This window comes from Passer domesticus, chromosome 2 (genome assembly GCF_036417665.1).
Source record: "Passer domesticus isolate bPasDom1 chromosome 2, bPasDom1.hap1, whole genome shotgun sequence".
Taxonomy (NCBI): Eukaryota; Metazoa; Chordata; class Aves; order Passeriformes; family Passeridae; genus Passer; species Passer domesticus.
The window spans coordinates 111979839-112001820 of NC_087475.1; the positions used below are offsets into that span (position 1 = coordinate 111979839).

The 21982-nt window shown below is 40.2% G+C and overlaps 1 protein-coding gene and 1 long non-coding RNA gene across 6 annotated transcripts in view; both read left to right on the top strand.

Moving 5' to 3' along the window:
- Window positions 1-41: 41 nt before the first annotated feature.
- On the top strand, window positions 42-14998 carry LOC135294869 (uncharacterized). 3 transcript variants are annotated; one of them, XR_010356870.1, is made up of 4 exons: window positions 42-174; window positions 7981-8110; window positions 11503-11663; window positions 11976-14998. It is a non-coding gene; the product is annotated as an uncharacterized LOC135294869 (long non-coding RNA). The 3 variants fall into 3 exon arrangements; XR_010356871.1 differs by adding an exon at window positions 2214-2328 and having other exon boundaries at window positions 49-174; window positions 11503-14998; XR_010356869.1 differs by having other exon boundaries at window positions 11503-14998.
- Window positions 14999-15006: 8 nt separating this feature from the next.
- MAP3K7CL (MAP3K7 C-terminal like) overlaps window positions 15007-21982 on the top strand; it is a 33178-nt gene continuing 26202 nt past the window's right edge. Inside the window, exons 1-3 of one of the 3 annotated variants that reach the window (XM_064410773.1) lie at window positions 15007-16403; window positions 18484-18628; window positions 19150-19258. In XM_064410773.1, coding sequence (XP_064266843.1) covers window positions 19189-19258 — 70 coding nt within the window. In that variant the 5' untranslated portion in view covers window positions 15007-16403; window positions 18484-18628; window positions 19150-19188. The other 2 variants (XM_064410774.1, XM_064410775.1) reach the window with 2 other exon arrangements.

The window sequence follows — 21982 nt, forward strand, 5'->3', positions numbered from 1 at the left end:
CGGCTCGGCTCCGCTCCGCTCCCTCTTTCTTTCCACGTCTCGTTCAGGAGAGCGTCCCCCGGGCGCTCCTCGGTGCGTTTTGCGGTGGAAGTTGCAGGAACATTGCAGAGTTTTCGTGGCCGCTGATGATAAACGTCATAAAACTGAGCCGACTGCTGTCAAGCGTTTCACTTAGTACGTACTTACCCAAATATAAGCACCATGATATGAAAACTGAGAATCATGGAACTACACGGTGATTTGGGTCGAAAGGGACCTTGAAGCTCAGCCAGTTTCGCCCCCTGCCATGGGCAGGGACACCTTGCCTGTGAAAAACGCCAATCACTTGTTTCTGAAATTTTAAACGTTTAATACTAATAAAATGGCTATAAAAATAGTAATATAATTAGAATAATAAAATTTGAATATTTGCGATTAGGACAATATGAGACAATAAAAACAAAGAGATACGGACATCCAGGTACCTTTTTCTGGGCAACACAAGCCCGAAAAAGGACCCCCGTTAACAGAGGATTAACCCTTAAAAACAATCGCCTGTTGCATATTCATACACCTCATACATGATGCATAAATTCCATTCAAACACAGGATTCTGTCTGGTCACTGTCAACTTCTTCCTCTTAATCCTCATGCCGTCTGAGCGAGGTGGGAAGAAGTTCGTTTTCTGCTGATAAGAAATGCTGATAAATTCCCTTTCTCTGAAAGATTTAGGTGTCCTGTGGCTGCTATCTGGTGCGAGTCCTTTCTTAAACAAGTATCTTGCATAGCATCGTTTCTATTTTAACATTATAACCTAAAACTATATTTACGAAAATTAATACAGCATAACTTTCTAACATACACATACAATATTCATTTTAATACTTGCTAAAAGCCAATCATAAAATACACATTTTTCAGACTAACTATGAAAACTTTTTTTTCTATAAATACATTTCGGCAAACAAAGGAGTTACTGTTCATTGGCTGCAAGTTACATGGTTCTCTTATTAATTAGTATCCTGTCTGCTTTCTAAAAATGATTCTTGCTTCTCATGCCAATTAGTCTTTTGAGTCTGTGAGTTTCCTGAGCTGGTGGTTTGTGAGTCGGTGGTAATGATCTCCTCCTGCCAGATTTACCCTTCACCCAGTTCAAGCTGATTTCCACAGAATTGCTGAATTGGCTTTATTAGGTTTTTTCTGCCAGATATTCTTCTGGCCCATAAATTCTGCATTCTTTGTGTCCAGTATCAGGGGGTATCCTTCTTCCCTTTGTTTTTCTTCCCCTAAATCTGAGCTCATTAAAGCATGTCAAGCCCTAAACCTTAACAAGGCAATTCTAACAACAAATAATTTGCTTTTCTGACACCACTTAGAACTTGCTTGTTAGCTGCTATCTGTTTCAGGGATTAAATGTCCCTTCTTGTTGATTCACCTTGAAAGTATACAAAAATGAAACATGAAGGAATATCCTTTCTTCTGAGAATTCTCTCAGCCTTTCCTCACAGCAGAGGTGCTCCATCCGTCTAATCATCCTGGTGCTCTCCTCTGGACTCACTCCAACAGGTCCCTGTCTTTCCTGTGCCGGAGATCCCAGAGCTTGATGCAGTACAGTCAAGTGCTTGTTATCCAGGGCAATGCCAAGTAATTTCCTCACTGCAAACATGTGCAGAGCAGTTTGGAGGCCCACCTTGACACCTCTGCAGGTAGTTGAGGCCCTGCCAGGAGACGGTAGATCTGCTTTAATTTTGACAAGTTTTATTAACTTTGTTTCTGGGCCACACAGAATCAAATACAGTGTTTAAAGACAAGGAGTTCAGGGCCTTAGAAATAATATTGAGCTTGTAAGCCAACAGAGACTGTTACCCCACCTCTCCAGCAGGCTGCCTGCAAGGTTCATTAAATCATTTGCTATGTGTTGCTTAAGTAACCTCAGAAGAACACAGTTTAATTTTACTGTCCCATAATTCTTGAAATTAAATCGTTTTACCCTGTAAAACAGGGTAACAGTTTTGTACATTGCCCAGAAGTATTAAACTATGTAATTTGCCCCACAAATGAACTTCAGACATTCTGTATGCAGTTTTGCCAGACGTATTTGGAGGTAGATGCCACTTGAAGCAAAAGAGGGATCTTACTCAGCCATGTCTGTCACGACCAAAGAGTTTTGGGCATTTCCAAAAAAATTTGCTGGGGAACAACCCCATTTATCCCTCTCTTCTTTTTTTTCCCAGTGTATCTTGCATCACACTGAGCAAGGGAAGAAGGAAATATCCATCCCATTCTAGGGTCAAAATACTTTATGAAGTAACTTCCATAATCTAATGTTACCCATGGAGAACAGAAGAGGTACTTACTTCTAAGTGATCACAGAAAACTTTAGATTCTATGAATTGATGGATGTCTGCTAGTCTGTCTGCTAATTGATGCATACAGCTTGAATAACTCTTTGTACTTTGCCCTAATTCTACAAATCTTTGTATAAATTTTTCTCCTTATAATCTGCATTCTCTCTGTGCCATTGCTGTCTTCTGCTGTCTCCAGGTATCTGTAAGGAGTTTAACAAAGACAAGTGCTGGATTCTGCACCTGGGATGGGGCAGCCCCACATGTATGGACAGAGTGAGGAGTAAGACACTGGAGAGCAGCACTGGGGAAAGGGACCTGGGGATTCCAGGAAAGTTGGATATGAATCACAGGAGGGCCAGCTGTGTCCTAGGGGTATCAGGCCCAGCATCGCCAGCTGGGCCAAGGAGGGGATTGTCCTGTCCTGCTCTGCTCTGCTGTGCACCGGAGCAGCCTCACCTCAAGTGCTGGGGGCAGTTCTGGGCACCCCAATATCAGAAGGATATAAAGCTATTAGGGAACATCCAAAGGAGAGCCACAAAGATGGTGAAGGGTCTTGAGAAGAAGCCCGACGAGGAGTGGCTCTGGTCACTTGGCTTGTCCAGCCTGAAGGAGAGGTGGCTGAGAGTTGTTGTCATTTAGGAATGGTACTCCCCAGTTTATTGCTTCCACTTCCACTGAAACCATGCACTGCTCACTGTCCTTCCTTCCCACCCTACCCCACCACACGGTGGGCTAGAGAGGAGAAGAGGCAGCATAAGAGGTTCACAGGTTGAGGTAAGAACAATTTACCAGAAACACCAGTGAGTTTAGAAAACAAGCACTAACAACAACAATACTTCTGACAGAGGAAATCAGCAACCCACACAGAAACCCCTCAATAGCAGACAATACCTGACTGCTCCCTCCACAGCACTTACTCCACTGACTGGACTTCAGTTATCCTTGTGGGTCCCTCCCAACTCAGGATATTCTACATTGCTGTGATTTCTGAACTTCCCTCTTGGCACAGTGCTTTTATCAAAGCTGCTTTTTTAAAGCCAGAATACTACTAAAACCATAATATATATGTATGCTTGTGACTATGAATATAGACAATATCTATGTATTAGCTGTATTGAATTAACACTAAAACATCTCTTTGTGTTACAACCAGGATTTCTTTGGGACTCACTGTCTAATCACAACTTTGATTTGCCTTGATCTTTTTTTAGCTATGCATCTACACCATTTATTTTCTGCATACACATTGACATGCTAAAGGACCATGCAAAGGTCAGAGGGTTGGCTATTGGCTGTTGGCTGCACTTTCCCCACCCAAAATCTATAATTGTGCACATGGAAATCCCCGACTTATCTGTAGGCACTTGTTTGTCAAATTCTGGGAGGGTAGAATTTTAACAAGATCTTGGGAAGTTCATAAGAAGGACAGAATGGTAATTTTTGTTTGCTTATTCAGCTGTGGGAACCTGAGCAATGGAACAGAAGGGTTTGAAAAGCATCTGCTGAAGTGTGAGTAGAACAGTTGTGTTTCACCAATAATACTGGCAGTGAAAAAAAATGTGAGTGACATCTTGAGGGAAGGCTAAGGGTCGTGCTGAGTTTGCAGAGAATCATGCTTAAACCTGAAAAAGAAAATTGTGAACCACATAGTGCTGAACATTCAGGATAATCCTCTCAGTAACAGCAGCAGCAGTTACTTTAGCTTTTCCCCAGATTGTACTTATGTCACGTGTAATGTAATGGGAAGGAACAGACTAATTAACTAGAGTATGTCCAGTCAGCTAAGTACTACTTAGGTCATTGCTCTACAGGTCCTGGGTTAAACACTACCCTCATCCTGGGCTTCTCTCACTTGCGCAGAGGATTGCAAGCTAAACAGGTGTGAGAGACACTCCAAAGTTTCCCTCATTCGCCTCACAACCGCAGCAAGGACAGAGACTAGGACCCTGAAGACCCTGGCTGGAGTTCTGGCCTGGTTGAGGTGGATGCTCGCCAAGTGGTTGTTTGCAGGTGTGCTTGCTGTGCCACCACAGTACACTGCTTCAAGCTGGGATGATCCCCACTCATCACAATAGCCCATGAATTTCCCCACCTCTTGGCAGATGCCACCCGCTTTGGAGAAAGTCTGACTTTCTGAGGTAACTTTGGTGATCCCCCATGGAAAATCTCTCATCTGCTTTACAACTGTCATCGAGGAGGGAGATTGAAGCCTCCCCCCAAGGACTGAGACTGAGACCCTTAAAATTCTAACATGGGGGTGCTGGGCTGGCTTTAGCAGGATGTCTGCCAAGTGTTGCCTGCAGGTGTGTTCGCTGGACCAAGCCTGGTTTCCCATAGAAACCAATCCTGAAACAGTGGGTCGCGCTGACTGCTGGGACTGGTTTGTCCTATTTCCAAACGGGACTGTCTGTACTTCTTCTCAGTGGACTTATTCTCCACTGCCCTGTACCTGTTCCCCTCCCAGCAGAGGACTATGAAAGACCCCTGAGTTACCAAGATATAGAGATTCTTCCTGATGTGACAAGATGGATCTATTGGCCAGACCACGAGGATTTCGTCTCTCCTTTGGTAGCTATATTTCCCCCCTCTTTATCTCCTTTCTAATCCTTCTATCACATTTCCTGTGGGCATTCAATAAAAGGTGCATTTGTTTTGATTAATACTGAAATCCCCTTCTCTGTTGTTTTTGCACTCTGAGATTGGTTAAATGAACCATCATGACCCCCGCTTTACTAGCGGATCGTGACAACAGGAAAGCAAGATTTCCTTACCATTTGGAATTCTTACCTCAGTGTGTGCTCTCTCTGCTATAGCTAATCCAGTTAGCTTGAGTCACAGGAAAGCATTTCTGGGGATTTTAGAGGAGTGTTGCCTTAGCATGGAAGTGTTCAAAAGACTTTTGGATGAGGCAGAGGGACATGGTTTAGTGGTGGGTTTGGCACTGCTGGGGGAACAGTTGGACACAATGGTATTAGAGGTCTTTTGAAACCTAAACAGTTCTGTGATTCCACCTGCACAGGTGACAAGAAATCAGAAGTTCCTCAGAACAAGCAAATTGGAAAGGACAATAATCTCAGAAAGGAATCAATGCTGTTTGTATTGAGTTTGTATTGTAGGTACAGTCAAGACACATGTTGTGACACTGGTACAGTACTCAACAAAATACAGTCCAAGAGAAGGCAAAATTGTTGAAATCCTTCTTGTTTTGTTGCACTAAGAAAAAAAATGTAAATAACACGTCCTCTAGATGGTGAGGTCTGTTTTGCTTGAGGAAATGAATTGCAGGATCAGATAACAAACACCTGGCAAAACACCTTTCCTCAGTTTTCAGCTTGGTCATATGGGAACTTTTATCCTGTAGAGTGCACAGAAGCCTGGAAATATATGCCTGCTGCTACTAAAGTTCAGCTGTTCTTGTCGTGTGGGAAGGACTTACCAGGACCTATGTGGTTATGGAAACTTGGAGAACACCAAAATGAGGAGTGAAGGAAATGGGAGTTTTAGGCTGTAACTGGAAAAGACCGGAAACAGCAGAAGAGAGGGGCAAACCCAGCATTGAATAAATGAAGATGTCTGCAGAAATAATACCCAAAAGAAATAATGAAGAGTAGAATAAATAACATCTATCTGCAGCCTTCTGGAAACAAGCTGATACCGCACCTAATTTGTATTTCTTTCAGCTCTGAAAACACTAAGAAAAAAAAAAAAAGTAGCTAAAAAGGCAGGATTCTGAGATCAAGACCACAATTTACACTGTCTGGTGCCTGAGCCACTGATATCTGTAGTCTTCTTTCTTCACTTTGTCATATTGTGACTTTGTTGCTCAATTTGGAATTTTCTAAGGATGGTCTAAACCAGTACAAGATCTTCAGGACAGAGACAGAGGCTTTTCCAATTTTTATTACTTTGTTTATCTGCCTAAATAATTTTAAAAGCCTTCCCCAAGTAACAAAAAATTTTGTTTCTCATATCGTCCCCCTTATTATTTGAGGATTAATTTTAGTGTTGTTCGTCATGTGTCATCTGAATATACCTGTTGAGAAATTCATTCATTCTCCAGAACTCAGGTCTGTGAGAGTTTTCTGGCCCAGGGTGTGCAAGGACACTGTGCTTCTTGCTGCCAGCATGGAATGTGACCTACCAGTGTGACCTGGGGAACTTCAGCATGTCCCATTATTTCCTGGCTACTCTGTCAGGCATGTATCTGCCAGCAGCTCAGAAATTGGCCAGAATCTGTGCCTGGTGGTGAATTGAAAGAACTGTAAAGACACCCCTGCAGCCCTCATTTCTGCACTGCAAAGCCTGCCCAGCTGTAACTAAGACCCATAGCCCCCTCTATGGAAAATGCATAGCCTTTCCTACATGGTTCTTGAGGTGTTTAAGGAAATGTTAATGAATAAAATGCTGTGCACTTATGCAAAGCAGGAGATGCTACATCATGTTGCACATATAAGGGAATCATGTCATAATGTAGTATGGGCCAAAAGCCACAGAATGGATTCTTACCAGAAGTTGAGACTATTGCATGGGACTTGTTCTCAGCCTTGCACACTAAATACCCAAAGTGTGATCATCTTCTTTTTGAACAGTAGATACACACTGTTACAGTTTTGGAGACAGGCAAGTGACAGGAACATTACGAGGTTCATGCAGTAACAGCTTAAGTTTATTGTGGGGCAGCTCCTTTTATAGGGCTTTCAAATTTCCCTCTGTTACAGACATGACTGGTTCAGGGTCTCAGCTCCACCTAGCTCACTGGCTAATGGTATGGGTGCATCTGTGCACCCGCATCACTGCACTCTGCAAAAGGTGCTGAGTCCTCTGGTTGGGTTTACATCTGACCTATTGTTATCGTGCCCTGGGACTTGTTTACTTTGAGCTAGGCTAGTTGAGCTGGTATCTGTTAAGCCAAATTATCTGTGCAGCTTATAGATCCGCTATAGCTGTCAAACACATTGCCTAAAAATACCTGTTATGTTGAAGACTGTACTATTTATTTTTTAAAAATAAAGTTATATATATATATATATACACACATAAATAAATAAAATCATTACCGACAGTTAACCAAGGTATCATTTAGGTAGTGCAATACAGTTTACATATAAGGAATGAGCAGAGAACATTTTTCTAATATACCTTCAAAATAGGTCATTGCGAATGTACCAGTGTTGTAATATGTACAACAACAACAAGAAAAATGGTGACATCCTGCTGTTAAGCCCGAAGCTCACTGAAAATAGCTAAAGGATATCACCAGACATTGAAGTTCCAAGGTGAAGGTGACATGGTGGTGTTCAGTCAAATGTTGGACTCAATGATTTTGGAGGTGTTTTCCAACCTTAATGATTCCATGACTCAGTAGTATCAGGCAGATTTCATTTCAGACCCTGTACTGGGGGTTAAGATTCTTGAAACAGTAACGGATCCATAAAGAAATCTCTGCCTTTTTTCTTCTGAAGGATAATTGTCAAAACTCTTTTTCATCATAAGTATTGCTTATCTTAGTAACTCTGCAGGCTAGGTGTTCATTGGTTATCAAAACTAGATTTTATCCATTGTGTATTTGAGCATGCTTTTTCTTTTTCTTTTGTTTTAACATGGTACAGTAAAGTGAATGTCTAAATGTTTATTATGCATCTTTATGTCTCAGGTTCTGAGTTCTGTTGACTAAAATGTGGGCATTGAGGAGAAGATGGAGGACAGACCTCATCACGGTCTACAACTTCTTCAAGTCAAGGGGAAGTGGAGGGACAGCATCTATCTCTTGACTCTGGTGATTGGTGAGATGACCTGAGGGAACAACATGAAGCTGTGTTAGGGAGGGTTTAGGCTGGATATTAGAAAGTTGTCTTTTCCCTGAAGTTGTGCCTCCATGATTCTAATTCTCTACATTACAGTGTAACCAGCAATTTGTCGTCAGTGTTGAATTTCTATTACTGCTAGCATGTACAAAAAAACTACAAAAGAAAATGCTCTGTTCTGATGCGACTTAAAAGGATTATGAATTTGAGAGCTAATAATTGATATTACATACTAGAATCACACTCCTAGCTGAAACAATGAAAGACTGCCATGTACAATATTTTTACTGTTAAAATTTTTTTAATGATTTTACTTGCTTGTAAGTTGATGTGGGTTAAGTTACTAACAACAGTGTGGCTTATTCAGTTAATCTATTCTCAGATTTAGGAGTTATAATAAACCATCCCTAGGGTGAAAATAAGGGAGATTTTAGAACAAGTGGGATTACCAGCTGTGTGACACCATTGTATGATGTATGGTTCCAAAAGGTTGAAAATGTTCTGCAGACTTCTCAGTAGTCTAAAGAACAGATTATTTTCAGTTGGGCATGTATCTCTACTTGCCTGTGTCAGAGGATTCCAGACACATGCTTTAGATGTTTCTCCCTGAATAGAATAAAACAAGGAGTCTTTACACAGCATCTAAGTCTCACAGAATCCTGCTGCTTTAACTTTTTGTGTCTGTTTATTGGTTTAAGGAAGCTTAAGTGAGATTATGGTGAAATTTCTCAATGGTGGTGTGAAGAGCAATAGTAAAACCGTCTAATATGTGGATATACAGAACTTTAAAGAAAGGGCGTTCATCAGCAAGAAATTAGACAATGTTTCTTAATTTTCACTTTTTTGTAATCATTAATGGCAAATTATGGCTTGTAAAAAATTTTGCAGAAAGAAAAATATTTGAAACTCTTTTATTATACTTGTTTTTTTGAAATTTTTAAAATTTTAAAACCAGTCTGTCATGTCTGTCTGCCGCAGCTTTTGTAACTTTTGAAAGTAATGCTTTAAAATTAAATATCATCAGTTGCTAAGCTGTGATAATACAAACTGTCAGTTCTCCACACAAAGAGCACTCTAAAACTTGTCGAGAATTGTGAGCTATATTAATTGCTGACTTAGTTCATTTTAAACCACTTTGATTTTATTTATGGCTGTAAAACTCTAAGAACTAGGTGATTGGGATGGGAGTTAGTTCTCTTTTAGCTAGTTCAATAGTTATTTTCTAATTTTATGTTGTTTGAAGACTTGAAATTCCCAAGTAACAGACAATTTGATAATCTAAATTGTAACCTGGAACATATAATTTTTCACAAAAAAATGTATGTGCACACTTTTTTTTTTGGAATCAGGGTTTAGATGCCTCAGACAGGAGCTACAGCAGCCTGTCTCGTTCATGGTGCTAAAACAATTAGCTGGTACTGCCAGTAGAGCTTATTAAAAAATTATTACAAGTTTAGTTTGGAGATTTCATTTTGCTTTTAGATTCTTATAGATGATAATATGAGGAAAATTATAAAATCAAAACAAGGTTGTCACTAGGGGGTAGGATGAATGTGGAATGGGGCATCAAGGTTCTTTTTTGGACAAAAATTGCTGTAGCAAAAGCAGTTTTTTAACGCAATTAAGGAGTTTTACATTAATGTGCTATATTGGTGAACAAGAGGGACATGGACCTGTTGGAGAGAGTCCAAAGGAGGCTACAAAGATGGTCAGGGGGATGGAGCACCTCTGCTGTGAGGAAAGGCTGAGAGAGTTGGGAGTGTTCAGCTTGAAAAAACAGAAGGTTCCAGGGTGAGCTAACTGCAGCCTTCCGATACCTGAAGGGAATCTGCAGGGAAGATGGAGAGGGACTTTAGACAAGGGGGTGATTGACAAGAGGGAATGGCTTCCCACTGACAATGTTTAGATTGGATATTAGGAAGAAATTCCTCCTTGTGAGGTTGGGGAGGCCCTAGTACAGGTTGTCCAGAGAAGCTGTGACTGTCCCATCCCTGGAAATGTTCAAAGCTGGGCTGCACAGGGCTTGGAGCAGCCTGGTCTAGTGGAAGGTGTCCCTTCCCATGGCCTGGTTTGGAACCAGAGGATATTTAAGGTCTCTTCCAACCCAGGCCATTCTGTGATACTGTGAATTTCTAGAATGTGCCCTCTGAGGGGCAGCATTGAAGAGCAGGTTTCTGTAAACAGCTCCTTCTAGTCATACTATGGATTAGATGTAAGGAAGGGATTAACACATTAGAGCTTATTCTCTGTTGTCTGGAATCATTAGTTTTCAAAGGTAACTCATCTGTTTGAGAGTATTAGTGCCAATCTGTCAAAAACCCTGTAGCAAACATGTTTCAGTTTAAGTGATGAAACCATCAAAATTCTTTCCTGTGAAGTACTCGAAATCAAACAAAAAAGGTGGACATTTTGTTAATTTTGGGGTTTGTTTGCTTGGGTTTTTGTGGAAAACTGACAGCAGAGCCAGTTAGCATTGTGAGAAATTTCTTTGTAAGAAATATCAGTATCATCATTTTGAGAAGCAATATGAGGGGAGGGAAGGGAGGGAGGGAGGGAGGGAGGGAGGGAGGGAGGGAGGGAGGGAGGGAGGAAGGAAGGAAGGAAGGAAGGAAGGAAGGAAGGAAGGAAGGAAGGAAGGAAGGAAGGAAGGAAGGAAGGAAGGAAGGAAGGAAGGAAGGAAGGAAGGAAGGAAGGAAGGAAGGAAGGAAGGAAGGAAGGAAGGAAGGAAGGAAGGAAGGAAGGAAGGAAGGAAGGAAGGAAGGAAGGAAGGAAGGAAGGAAGGAAGGAAGGAAGGAAGGAAGGAAGGAAGGAAGGAAGGAAGGAAGGAAGGAAGGAAGGAAGGAAGGAAGGAAGGAAGGAAGGAAGGAAGGAAGGAAGGAAGGAAGGAAGGAAGGAAGGAAGGAAGGAAGGAAGGAAGGAAGGAAGGAAGGAAGGAAGGAAGGAAGGAAGGAAGGAAGGAAGGAAGGAAGGAAGGAAGGAAGGAAGGAAGGAAGGAAGGAAGGAAGGAAGGAAATGGGTTGGGCTTTGGTGGTGGTGTTAATTCCACCCCATAGTCTCTGCCCATTCTTGCCCCTATGCCACACTCTATGTGGTTCTTTCTCATGGAAAAGTGCTGCCCTATCTCCACCTTGGCCCCTTTTTCCAGTATTACTGAAGGCAGTTTCAGTGCTAAATCAGTAGTGAGGGGTCAAGTACTGCCAGAATACCAGCTGCAGTTTGGGATTTTGTCACATTCTTCTACATGCTGGTATCTTCCTCAGAGCAGCAAAGCTTGATTAAATATTGTGCTGCCTTGAAAGTCTTGTGCATGTATCCATCATAGCATGATGACCTCAGCCATCATCAACAACTGAGGCTGTAATATCTTGTAGTGTCCTCTTCAGGTGAGCTCCTAAATGAGATAAGCCAAGCATTTCCTTCAGGAACAGCAAGTCCAGTTGCAGTGGAGTGATTAATCCACTTAATCCATGGACGTGAGAGAACCATCTTTCTCATCTAGGACCAAGCTGAATGTAATTTAGCTGCACAATTGGTAAGCAAAATGGATGCATTTTTGTTTAAATGCTGATGTTTCCAGTTAGCCAGTGCTAGCCAATGCTGGCTTTGAACATTCAGCTGTTGACCTCCCAGTGAATTGCTGCACACTGTCTAACTGTGTCCTCCTTCAGCATTCCCTGCTGAGATGACCCACCATCATTCTTCCCATAATTAGCTTCTAAAGGTTATTTTCATCTCTATGCTGATGTGAATAAAGTGTGTAAATTTGCACCTGTTGATTTCTGACAATAGTGAAGCTTTTCCAGTAATATTTCTAACTTCAACTTTCATCTTGTTTTCCATGCAGAGTTTCACAAGGATCTTTGGCAGCATCATATCTCAAAGGCTTCACTTTTCTTTCAGCAGAATTAGCTTTTCACAGTTTCTGCCTGGAGTTTGCTGTGGAAGTGACGGAGTTTCACCAACCAGGTTTTCAAATAATTCACAGTGTAGTTATTTGCAGTTTATCTTGAGGCAGGTGTAAAAATTGCTGAATTGCTGGGTTCAGCTCCAGTAAATCCACATTACCTTGATTAAGCCAATCTTTCATTTCTTGGCAATGATCTCCTTTATTAAACCTGCATGATCCTATGTAAGTGAATTCAGCTATTGCATATCAGTTTGCCATTAATTATAATTTTGCTTATGTCCTCTTTTATAACTCAGTGCACAATGTATTTTCCTGCTGGTGTTAATGATTTAATTTAATCTGGTGGGGGTCAGCCATCCATGAGAGTAGAACTTTGGTGAAGGTACATTATTTTACCTGTGTTAAAACACTACCTAGGCAAGGAGACCAGAGGTAACACCCAAGAACACTAAGGAAATACTTTGTTGGTTGCTCCAGTTGTCAGGATATGGGATGTTGGATTGTGAGTGATTTTGCTCTTTGTGTAATTTCAGGCAATATATTTTTTTTTAGTTGATTTCTTCTTGGAACATCTTCCATATGCTAGAATATTTAAAGTGTATTTTTAAATAGTGACTGGCAATCTGCAAAACACCATTTTAGCATGAATGAGGTCATATGCTACTAAAATACTACTTATACGAGGACACTGAGATGAATTGAAAGTAGCACAGCTAAAAAGTGAAGGCAACAGGTGTTTTATTAGATTGCAGATATTGGCTTTTTTAACATCTGTAGGATAACTGCTACTTCATCCTAAAACTTTTTGAAAATTTGCATGTTTCCACTACTGAATATCAGTAAGTCCCAGTGTTCCTAATTTAGAGTGTATTCCTTTAAGGTGTTTTTGACTAATAAAATGTGATATCCTCTTCTAGCACATCACCAGTTTCATAAAGTGATGCAGGATCAAAAGAATTTTGGTTGGATACCAGGAACCTGATTACTAAGAGTATTCTGAAAAAGGAACAGGACAGGCTGTGCTCCTACACAAAAACAAACAAACAAACAACAAAAACCACCCTGGAGTTATCAGCGTTCTGTAATTTTCACAGAGATGACTGTAAAGTGTATGTGCAGTCTGTCAGGAAGAAGTATTTTTTGTATTGCAAGAAATTGGAGAGTAATTTGTTTTGGTGCAATTATTTTAATCACCTCTTTAGTAAGGAAGAATTGTGAGATTTATCTCTACCCAAATGCCTTGGACTATTAATTTGAGCAAGTCAACAAAGTGAAGCATCCTGGACTTCAATTTTCCCATTGTTTAAAATTGATCTTCCCTAGTTTACCCTTATAAAGTAATTTAAAGAACTTTTTGAAATATGCTGTTTGAGTCCATGTTGTTGAGAGTTTTAGCACAATCATCCCAAGAATAGATAGTTGATAATTACAGTCAAATCATTCATCCTGATGCTTCAGATTTGATCTCCTGTATGCAGAATGCTATAACAGTCTCACATTTTAAGAATATGCCACCTCCCATAAAGCAGTAGTTTCAGGTGACTAATCATTGTGTATAGCACAGAGCTGACATTTAAATGCAAATCAGGGCCTTTTGCTTTGTGCAGTTTTGGATCTCAGCCCACAGTTCAGAGGCAGAACACTTCACAGAAGCTTCACACAGTGTAACTGTGAACTGGGCTCTTCAGGACAAGAAAGATTCAGAGCTCTGGAGATGGTCCAGCAAAGGCCACAAAGATGATGAGGGTTCTGGAGCATCTCTGAGGAGGAGAGACTGTGGGAGCTGGGCCTGTTTAGTCTGGAGCAGACTGAGATGAGATGAGATGAGATGAGATGAGATGAGATGAGATGAGATGAGATGAGAGATCTCAATAATCCATACAATATTTCCGGGGAGGATGACAAGAAGATTGTGCCAGGCTCTTGTCAGTGGTGCCCAGTGACAGGACAAGGAGCAATGGCCATAAACTGCACAAGAAGTTTTATCCAAACATGAAGAAGAACATGGAGTTCCATGGAGTGAGGCAGAGCACTGGAACAGGGAGCCCAGGAGTCTTGTGAAGTTTCCCTCTCTGGAGACATTCCAAACCCACCTGGATGCATTCCTGTGTCACCTGCTCCAGTGACCCTGCCTTGGCAGGAGGGGTTGGGCAGGGTGATCTCCAGAGGTCCCTTCCTAAAAGCTCTGTGTTCCATGAGTCTGTGAAAAATACAGATTTAACTAGAAACAGTAAAATTAAAAAAACCCACATGGATGTAGTGGCTACAACACATAAAATGATGATCTATGTAATTTGCAAGTGCACATGCTATTTAAAGTGAGTGCAACTGAAGTGTCAGTGTGGAAACGTGGAGTGTCAGAGCCATCTGGAAAAAAGGACCCTGCCCTTTTCAGACATCATTTATGCCCAAGACCCTTGCTGTCATGGCTACTGGAAGTTTTGCCTGTCTTAAGATTTCACATAGAGAGCCTTTCTTAGGCTTTACTGTAATGGCATGTAATGAAAGTACGAATACTATCTGAATATCATTTGTCCATACAAAGCAATATCTTATGACCTGGGGAAAACTCTGGCTCTGTGAAAACTGATGCAGAATATTTTTTGTGACTCCATTGGAGCCAGGATTTTCTGTATCTTCCAATACTTTCACAGTAATTGGATGTGGAGCTGGACATCAATAATAATGAGCAGATAATATTGAGCTGTAGAATGTTATTTGCTGTAATGGTTGTGATCAGAGGCAAATCTGTCTTCTGCCCCTTCCAAAGGAGCCCTCAGTCTTTTCAGAAACACATTGAGAGAAGAGAAAATGGTCAGTTCAGTCATAGGTGCAGTCCAGCTTTCCACCAGCTGTGTGGGCCAGAGCTAAGAAATCCCACTGCAGTTAAAGACAGCCTCAAGGGATACTTGACTAATGGTGTAGCTGTCCAATGCCTCCCCACGTCATTCCTGGAGTAAAGGTAGTGTGGGTAGGATATTTTTGCAGTTCGGGAATTTTGAAGTATAAAAAAGGTCTTTTGAGGCTACAACTGGCAGCTTCCAGAGTTTTGCCCTGGTGAGATCAGTCCTGATCTAGGGACAGAAGGTGAGAGAGTGAGGGAGGATGAAAATTTTACTTTAGCCCTTCATGTCTTCATTTGTCCAGCAACCTCTCTATATGTCAGCTCAGCCAAGGGAATCTAGGAATGTATCTATATAGATCTGGGTTAGATAAGCTCTTTCCATTAGGAATTTAAAGATGAAATATACCTTCACATACATTTTGAAGGAGACCCCCTTTTCAAGCACAAAACAATAAAGATATTCTGTAAAACCATTCTGTAAAATCACTCTGTAATTGTTCTTCATTTTTTCCCACTTGTTCCAATGACAGTGGTAGCACTCAATCAAAGAAGTCATGTAGGTAGTACATGTGCATGACAGGGATTAAACTTTTATTTTCTGACAACAGAAAATAAAACTTTAAACTGAAGAAATTAATCTCTTGTAATACTTCAAGATTTATCCCTTAAATTGCTTGCCAGGAGTTTGAAAAAAAAAAGAAAAAAAGCTATCTGAAATCACACTAGGAAATCCTCTGAGTTCAGTCAAATCTCTGAGTCAGCTTCATTTATCACTGCCATCACTGGTCTATAAATACATCTGCTTTTATATCTGCTTTTTATAGCATTCTGAGATGTGCTGTTATCTCCTCAGAAGAGAAGGGCTAGTGGCTTCTCTTAAACAAGCCTGGCTTAGTCAAAGCCAACAGGATCGGAAGCCCGAGAGGCCAAGTCCATCAGTTGTTGTTAGCTTTGATAGTCACTGCTATCATTTGAGAGTGTGCTTGTAGCCAGTCCAAGTTGGCAGTGTCAGCCCAAGCTGATTGGAGCTGCAGACATTTTTGCTGACTGGAGTCATGCTATCTTTGCCAGTTTGCTGGAATAGACACAGACACTGATTGGGTCATGCTGAAAACATTCCTGTCCTATGAAGCAAGTCTGTTTGTATTTCAGGTTTGCCAGGACTAATGAATTAAAAATCTTGGGCTCACCACAGTTTGCTGTTTAATAATGCCTGTAACAGAAGGATTTTTTCCTCCCTGAAGCGTGACAGCATCATAATTCCTCATCCCTGGCAAGGAGAGGAAGGGAAATCAGAATTGTGGAAAAGGGTTATCTTTTGGGACAGCAAAGCCTATGGGAAGTGCAGGTAGCAGCATGTTGCCCTGACAGCTGTCTCAGCTTCTCAGACCTTGTCAGTTTGTTGCTATGCAGCAGGTGCAGCCTTTTCTTTTATTGAAGCTTTACTCCAGAAAGGCAACGACAAGCCAAGGCAGTGGCTGGCCCTGGATTATACAAGTGCAGACACTCCGCTAAGTGAGGTAAGGCAACAGGTGTGAAAAAATCCATAGAGCTGTAACAGCATTTAATCTGAGTTCTGCTGCAGGTTTTTTACAGAGGAACAGCAGCCAGCCAGCTCTATAGGCAATTGTTGGGAAGATGAGAGCTGCTCATTAAATCTGATTAAGTTCCAGGTTGCCCACTCACTCTCATCTCTGTCTACAGAGACACTGTTCTTCATTCATGGAGAAAGCATGTGGGGAATTAGGGGTAGTTGGACTGCATGTTTCATAATATCACCTTGTTTGCACACAGGCTTTTTCCATCCCTCTCTGTTCTCTGTGATTGCTTTTTGTGATGAAGAGCTTGAGGATTTCGCAAAAAAAGGAGAGAAGGGATAAATGCAATATAAAAAAAAGATAACAGGGTAAATGCTGTGTATAAGGATGAGATTTCTTTTTTTTTCTGAATTAGAATAAAATTAATACTTTCTCTTGTGTTTCAATAGAATGCAGCATTTCTTACTGAAAGGGTATTGACTTTTGCCCTCACAGAGTAGATGGTTAAAAGAGTTAATTTAAAAACATTGCACACCACAGAGTGTGTGATTGGGATAAAAAACAGTCTTGTAGCAATATTGTTATGGCAACTTTAAAAACTCTAGCAGAAGGCATCCTTTTAATTTCTTAGTCTATGATGTGAAATGTGAAGTGTACTCTTATGTGGAAGACCACTTGAGACAGTCAGTGTCAGAGAAAGTGTACAAACAGCACAGAACAATGAAAAGCAAAGAAAAAGTTTAAGGATTTGCTTATCACTTAAAATCTCTTTATTTGGAGAGGTTTTTTTCTTTACCTTGTATTGGGAAGTAAGGAAGGGAAATATGTTTAAGAATTTTGCATTGGTAATTTTTTGTGTTTTAAAAACAATGAGATGACTCAGATGTTTCTTTTGAAGTCAGGGTGGGGAAAAGATCAAGAATGCTCAGAAGGTAAAAATTATTTACTCTGATGCAATTCACTTCAAAATAAAATATTTCAGTTGACTCCAAGGGTCTTTTTCTGAATTGAAAACATGGCTGCAATTTATTTGGCTTTTCTTTGCCTCTGCTCCACAGATAACAGATCCATTTTTGTGGGTCTTGAATACTAGTAATGGGAAATTGAGAGCAATCACTGATATCGTTCATATACTAGCAGAAAGAGACACTTTCAGCTTGAAATAAAATTTATTCAAAGTAAGGATTTTAGATTATTTATTGTTATTGTAAGAAAAGATTATGCTCTTCTAATAACAAGTAACCATATCACTCTGCTAGCTAAATATAAAGACCAAGCAAATAAACAAGAAATGCTGAAATTAATGGACCCAATGCAAATTTTATCCTCTTCCACTGATTGCATGGCATTGATGTCAGAGAAGTGTTTGATTCACTTGTACACCACCAAGGAGAATTATATTCCTGAAACAGTGTTCTGTTCTATTGACTTTTTGAGACTGCAAAATAATTCAGTATGAGTTAAAATGACTTGGTAGAATTTTCATGCAGTACAATAGGTACTTTACTGTAAAACTGCAAGACTGTTGGCTTAGGAAACTGGCTCTTGTTTTCATCAGCTGAATGCTTTGTTGTCTGCTGACAGTGAGTTAGTAAATCCATTGTATTTTCCTGATGAATTTGGTTTCTAATTCCCTAAGAAGTTTTTATGGTAATTTGAAAGCATAATTGTCCACATTTTTGGTATGAATACAATGTGTGCTGGATAGCAGTCCAGAGTCCTAAAATAATTTCTTTATGGGCAGATCTTTTGCATGCACAAAGTCCCACTGACTTCACATTCTCCACACATGGTGCTAATCAGAAGATTAGTATCTTTGAATTTTAGCAGCTTTGTGCTAGATAATCAAGGGGATTGTTTGCATTCAGCTACTCAATAGAGTTTAACCAAAACTGTTCATTCAAAAAGTTAAATGTACATAGTAGAGCTCAGTGTACAACTTCTCAGGGCACAGAGATGTTTTAATTACACTGTTAGAGATCAAAAGTAGCTCATTCTTTTATTGCTCAACAGTTCTTTAGTGCAATATTTGAAATGAACTAGCAGTTTTCTTAATGGACAGGGTTTCATCGCGGTAAAATCACGCTTTGGAATCGATGGTCTCAGAAGAAAAACAGAGGACTGAGTAAGGTCCTAACCCAGGAGCTAAATCCATGCAGACAGACCCCTACACCTGCACAGGCTTCCACTGAAGAATCACCACCAAGGTTTGGAGACCCCATGAATTTTTTTGGCCATGAAGTGTGTGACTTGCAGGCGCAGTTGGACTGGGGGAGTATGGGTGGAAGGTAGGAGGATGAGTGCCTCCTCATTGACACCATGTGGAGTGGTGTGCACGGTTCCAATCACAGGGCAGCCTTGGGGTCATGTTACTCTCAACTCCCCACCCCTTCTTCCTTCTTCACCTTCAGAACCAGGCAGTATTGCCACGAGTCAAGGCTTGCTGAAGGGGCAATGGCGGGGAGCAAGCAGGTGAGAAGAGAGGCAGCTTCCTTTGCCATCGTTCTTTCTAATCTATAAATAGCAAAAATAAAAGCAGTCTGATTCTGCACTGAATTTCACTTAAATTCTTTTTAAATGGAAAAGTGAAATGGCGCTCCCTTGACTTTGATTCTAAACATCTAGCTAGGATGGGAAAGGCAGCTGTGAGTGCATGAAAAGCATTAAAACTCATTTGTTGAATGATGTCACATGCTCTGTAATAAATATATTTTTTGTATTATTGCAGCTGGAGCAAACAAGTAAAAGCATTGACTCAAGTGCCCACATGATCACCACCGCCAGGGTACCTGCTGATAAGCCGGTACGAATTGCCTTCAGCCTTAATGATTCCCCAGGTACAGTTTAATTTATGGAGTAAAACAGAATGCTTTTACATTTAAACCACAACTGCTTTTAAATTTTACATTAACTTTCCAGTGTTTACAATATCAAATGTAGTCCAGTGTAACGGATGGATTTTTTTTCATGAGTGGTAGCTTGTGGTCAGTTTTCCTGTCTGATAACTTTTAATGTTTCCATTAACAATTTCATTAGACTAAATTCTCTAGATTGACAGTTTCTATCTTTACTTCCTTTCAGTGGTTTGTGGAATGCCATTAGGACTGTAATTAACTATCAAATTTACCTGCATGTGCAGTATGTCTGATTTTGTGGAATTGTAAAACAGGAAAAGTAAAAGGACATATTTGCATGAGCCTAGAGGAGGAAGAGACTTTTTATAGGGGGAAGGTTGGAAAGTGCCACACATGCCCAGCTTGGTGAAAGGTTTCAGGAAACAGGTGCCCCACATGGCACGTTCTCTCAGCAGCAGAAATTTCATTGATGTTTATCCTATCAGCTCATGCTGAGGGAGTATTAATTTCCCCAAACATACCCTGTACACACATGGACCCTTTGGAGTAGATAAATATTATTGGTTTGCACATTCAGTATTATTAAGGACCAGAGAGCTGTTGTCAAACAGTGAAAGTCAAAATTAAATAAATCAAAGGGGAAGCTTAAAAGCATCCAAAAAAAGTTGGCTGTTGCTTTTGCTAAAGGTGAATGCCTGCAGTCAGGGCTGAGATGTGTTTATGGCATGAGGTATAAGGACAACTGAAACCCTATAAGCTTTATGGGACTCTTTGCATTGTAGGACAATGTGATGGTTGGTGCCTGAGGTTTGTGTGAACAGAATCTCAGCTTGAATGCAATTTTCTGTTTTAGAAATATTTTAGAATATGCATTATCTTTCCTAGCTAATTGTTGCGTACTACTAATTTTCAGTGACTATACTGAGATACAATCTCATCCCCTAGCCAAGGGAATTAAAAACCAAACATATTCATATATTATTGAACCTAACTTTCAATTCATAAAGATGAGTGACAAAGAAAGATTGGAACAAGGAATATAAAGAAACATGTGATAATCTATGTGTCCTTTTTTCATAAATTAAAATAAACTGGTAATTACATTTTTATTACAGAGAGCAGTAAGGAATCATTCACATCTCTCAAGATACAGTCACATGGTAAATTTCTTGCAGGAATTATGGCATAGATAGGTCTTGAAGAAAGATGTAAAAGAAAGGGGAGTGCTCTTACAAATTATGAAAAAAGAATGCTAATGTGAGACACTGAAAACAAGTCAGGGAAAGCTGAGACCATGGGAAAATCAAAGAGAGCAGAGTGGTTTGTGACAAGAGACGGCAGTAGGAAATGACAAGGTTGTGAATAGCTTGCAAGAAGGGGACATGAAAGGCAGGAAGCCTAACTTCCTTAACATTGCATCATATTTTATTTTCTACTTTTTTATCCTGCCAATAATTCCAGCCTCCTTCTTAACGTTTACAAAAATAAACTCAATTAGAGAAAGGTAATCTTTTTCTTCTATATATTGTTAAATTGTTCCAAATGTTAAAATTGTTAAAATGTTGAATCCTTTATTGTATATATACAAATGTTCCTGCAGTATGTAATCCAGAATCTTCATGAGTACTGATTAAAAAAAAAAACCCAGCAACCAGTAGAGTGAGTGCCATGTTCCCCTCTGCATCACTTCCATTTGCAGTTACCAGGAGGTCTAAACAAACATTATTATTTTACCATACCATAAGAGTTTCAAGTGCTTTTATGTTAGGTATATTTCAAGAGGGCAAAGGAAATAAGCTTTTAATAGGTGTGAAAATTTCCAGCAAACCATAATTGAATCAAGAGAGTACAAACAAGTATTTAACACATTGTTTTTAGGATGATCTACAAAAACATTCAAAAGATAGACCTTTAAGTATTCTGTAGTAGGTGCTTTTTTCCCCTTACTCTTTTATATTTTTTTCATCTTTTTTTTTCTCCTTGATGAGGATATTGGTTTTGAGTGCAAACAGGAGTTAGCTGATGTGTGATAGCAAACCATCAGCTGAAGCCCATGCACTGCTAGGATACAATAAGTTCTTGGCAAGGGCTAAGTGGTGAGGAAATCTCTCTGACTTAAGCTTTTCCTTAAATTCTACCTCACTTGAAAGGCACAGTGACACATTTCGCCAAGAAAGGCTGCATTCTCCTTCCGGGGGCTGTGCAACTGCTTACTAGGAGGAACTGACAGCATAACTGGATATAAAAAGAGGAAATGGAATGCTTCTTCTGGGTGGCGATTATCTCACTGGCTAGGATTGTAACCAAGCAGTGGGTGTGAGGAGCAGTGAAAGGAAAAACTACTCTCAGCTTATGAGAAGAAATTACTTTGTGTTAACTGACCTACAAAACCAGAGCTGGCCTATCCTGAGTGTACAAGAAATAATGTGTCTTACATTATTTGTCAGTCAACACCTGATGACTGAAATTCTGGCCAGCTTTGTGAGGTATTTTTAATGTGATAGTAGAGTGATCAGTTCCTTAAAAGTCTCAGGAGCAGCCCATCAGTGGATGCTATATAAGAAGACAGTTTTATTGTGTATCTCCTATTCCCATATATATAAATGTCTATGTTTGGCCCTTTCACTCAAGTTCACTAACACAAGTTTCCCAGGGTGTGTCTGTGCACCATATCACAGCAGTTTGATTTAAAGTACCATTTTAAAG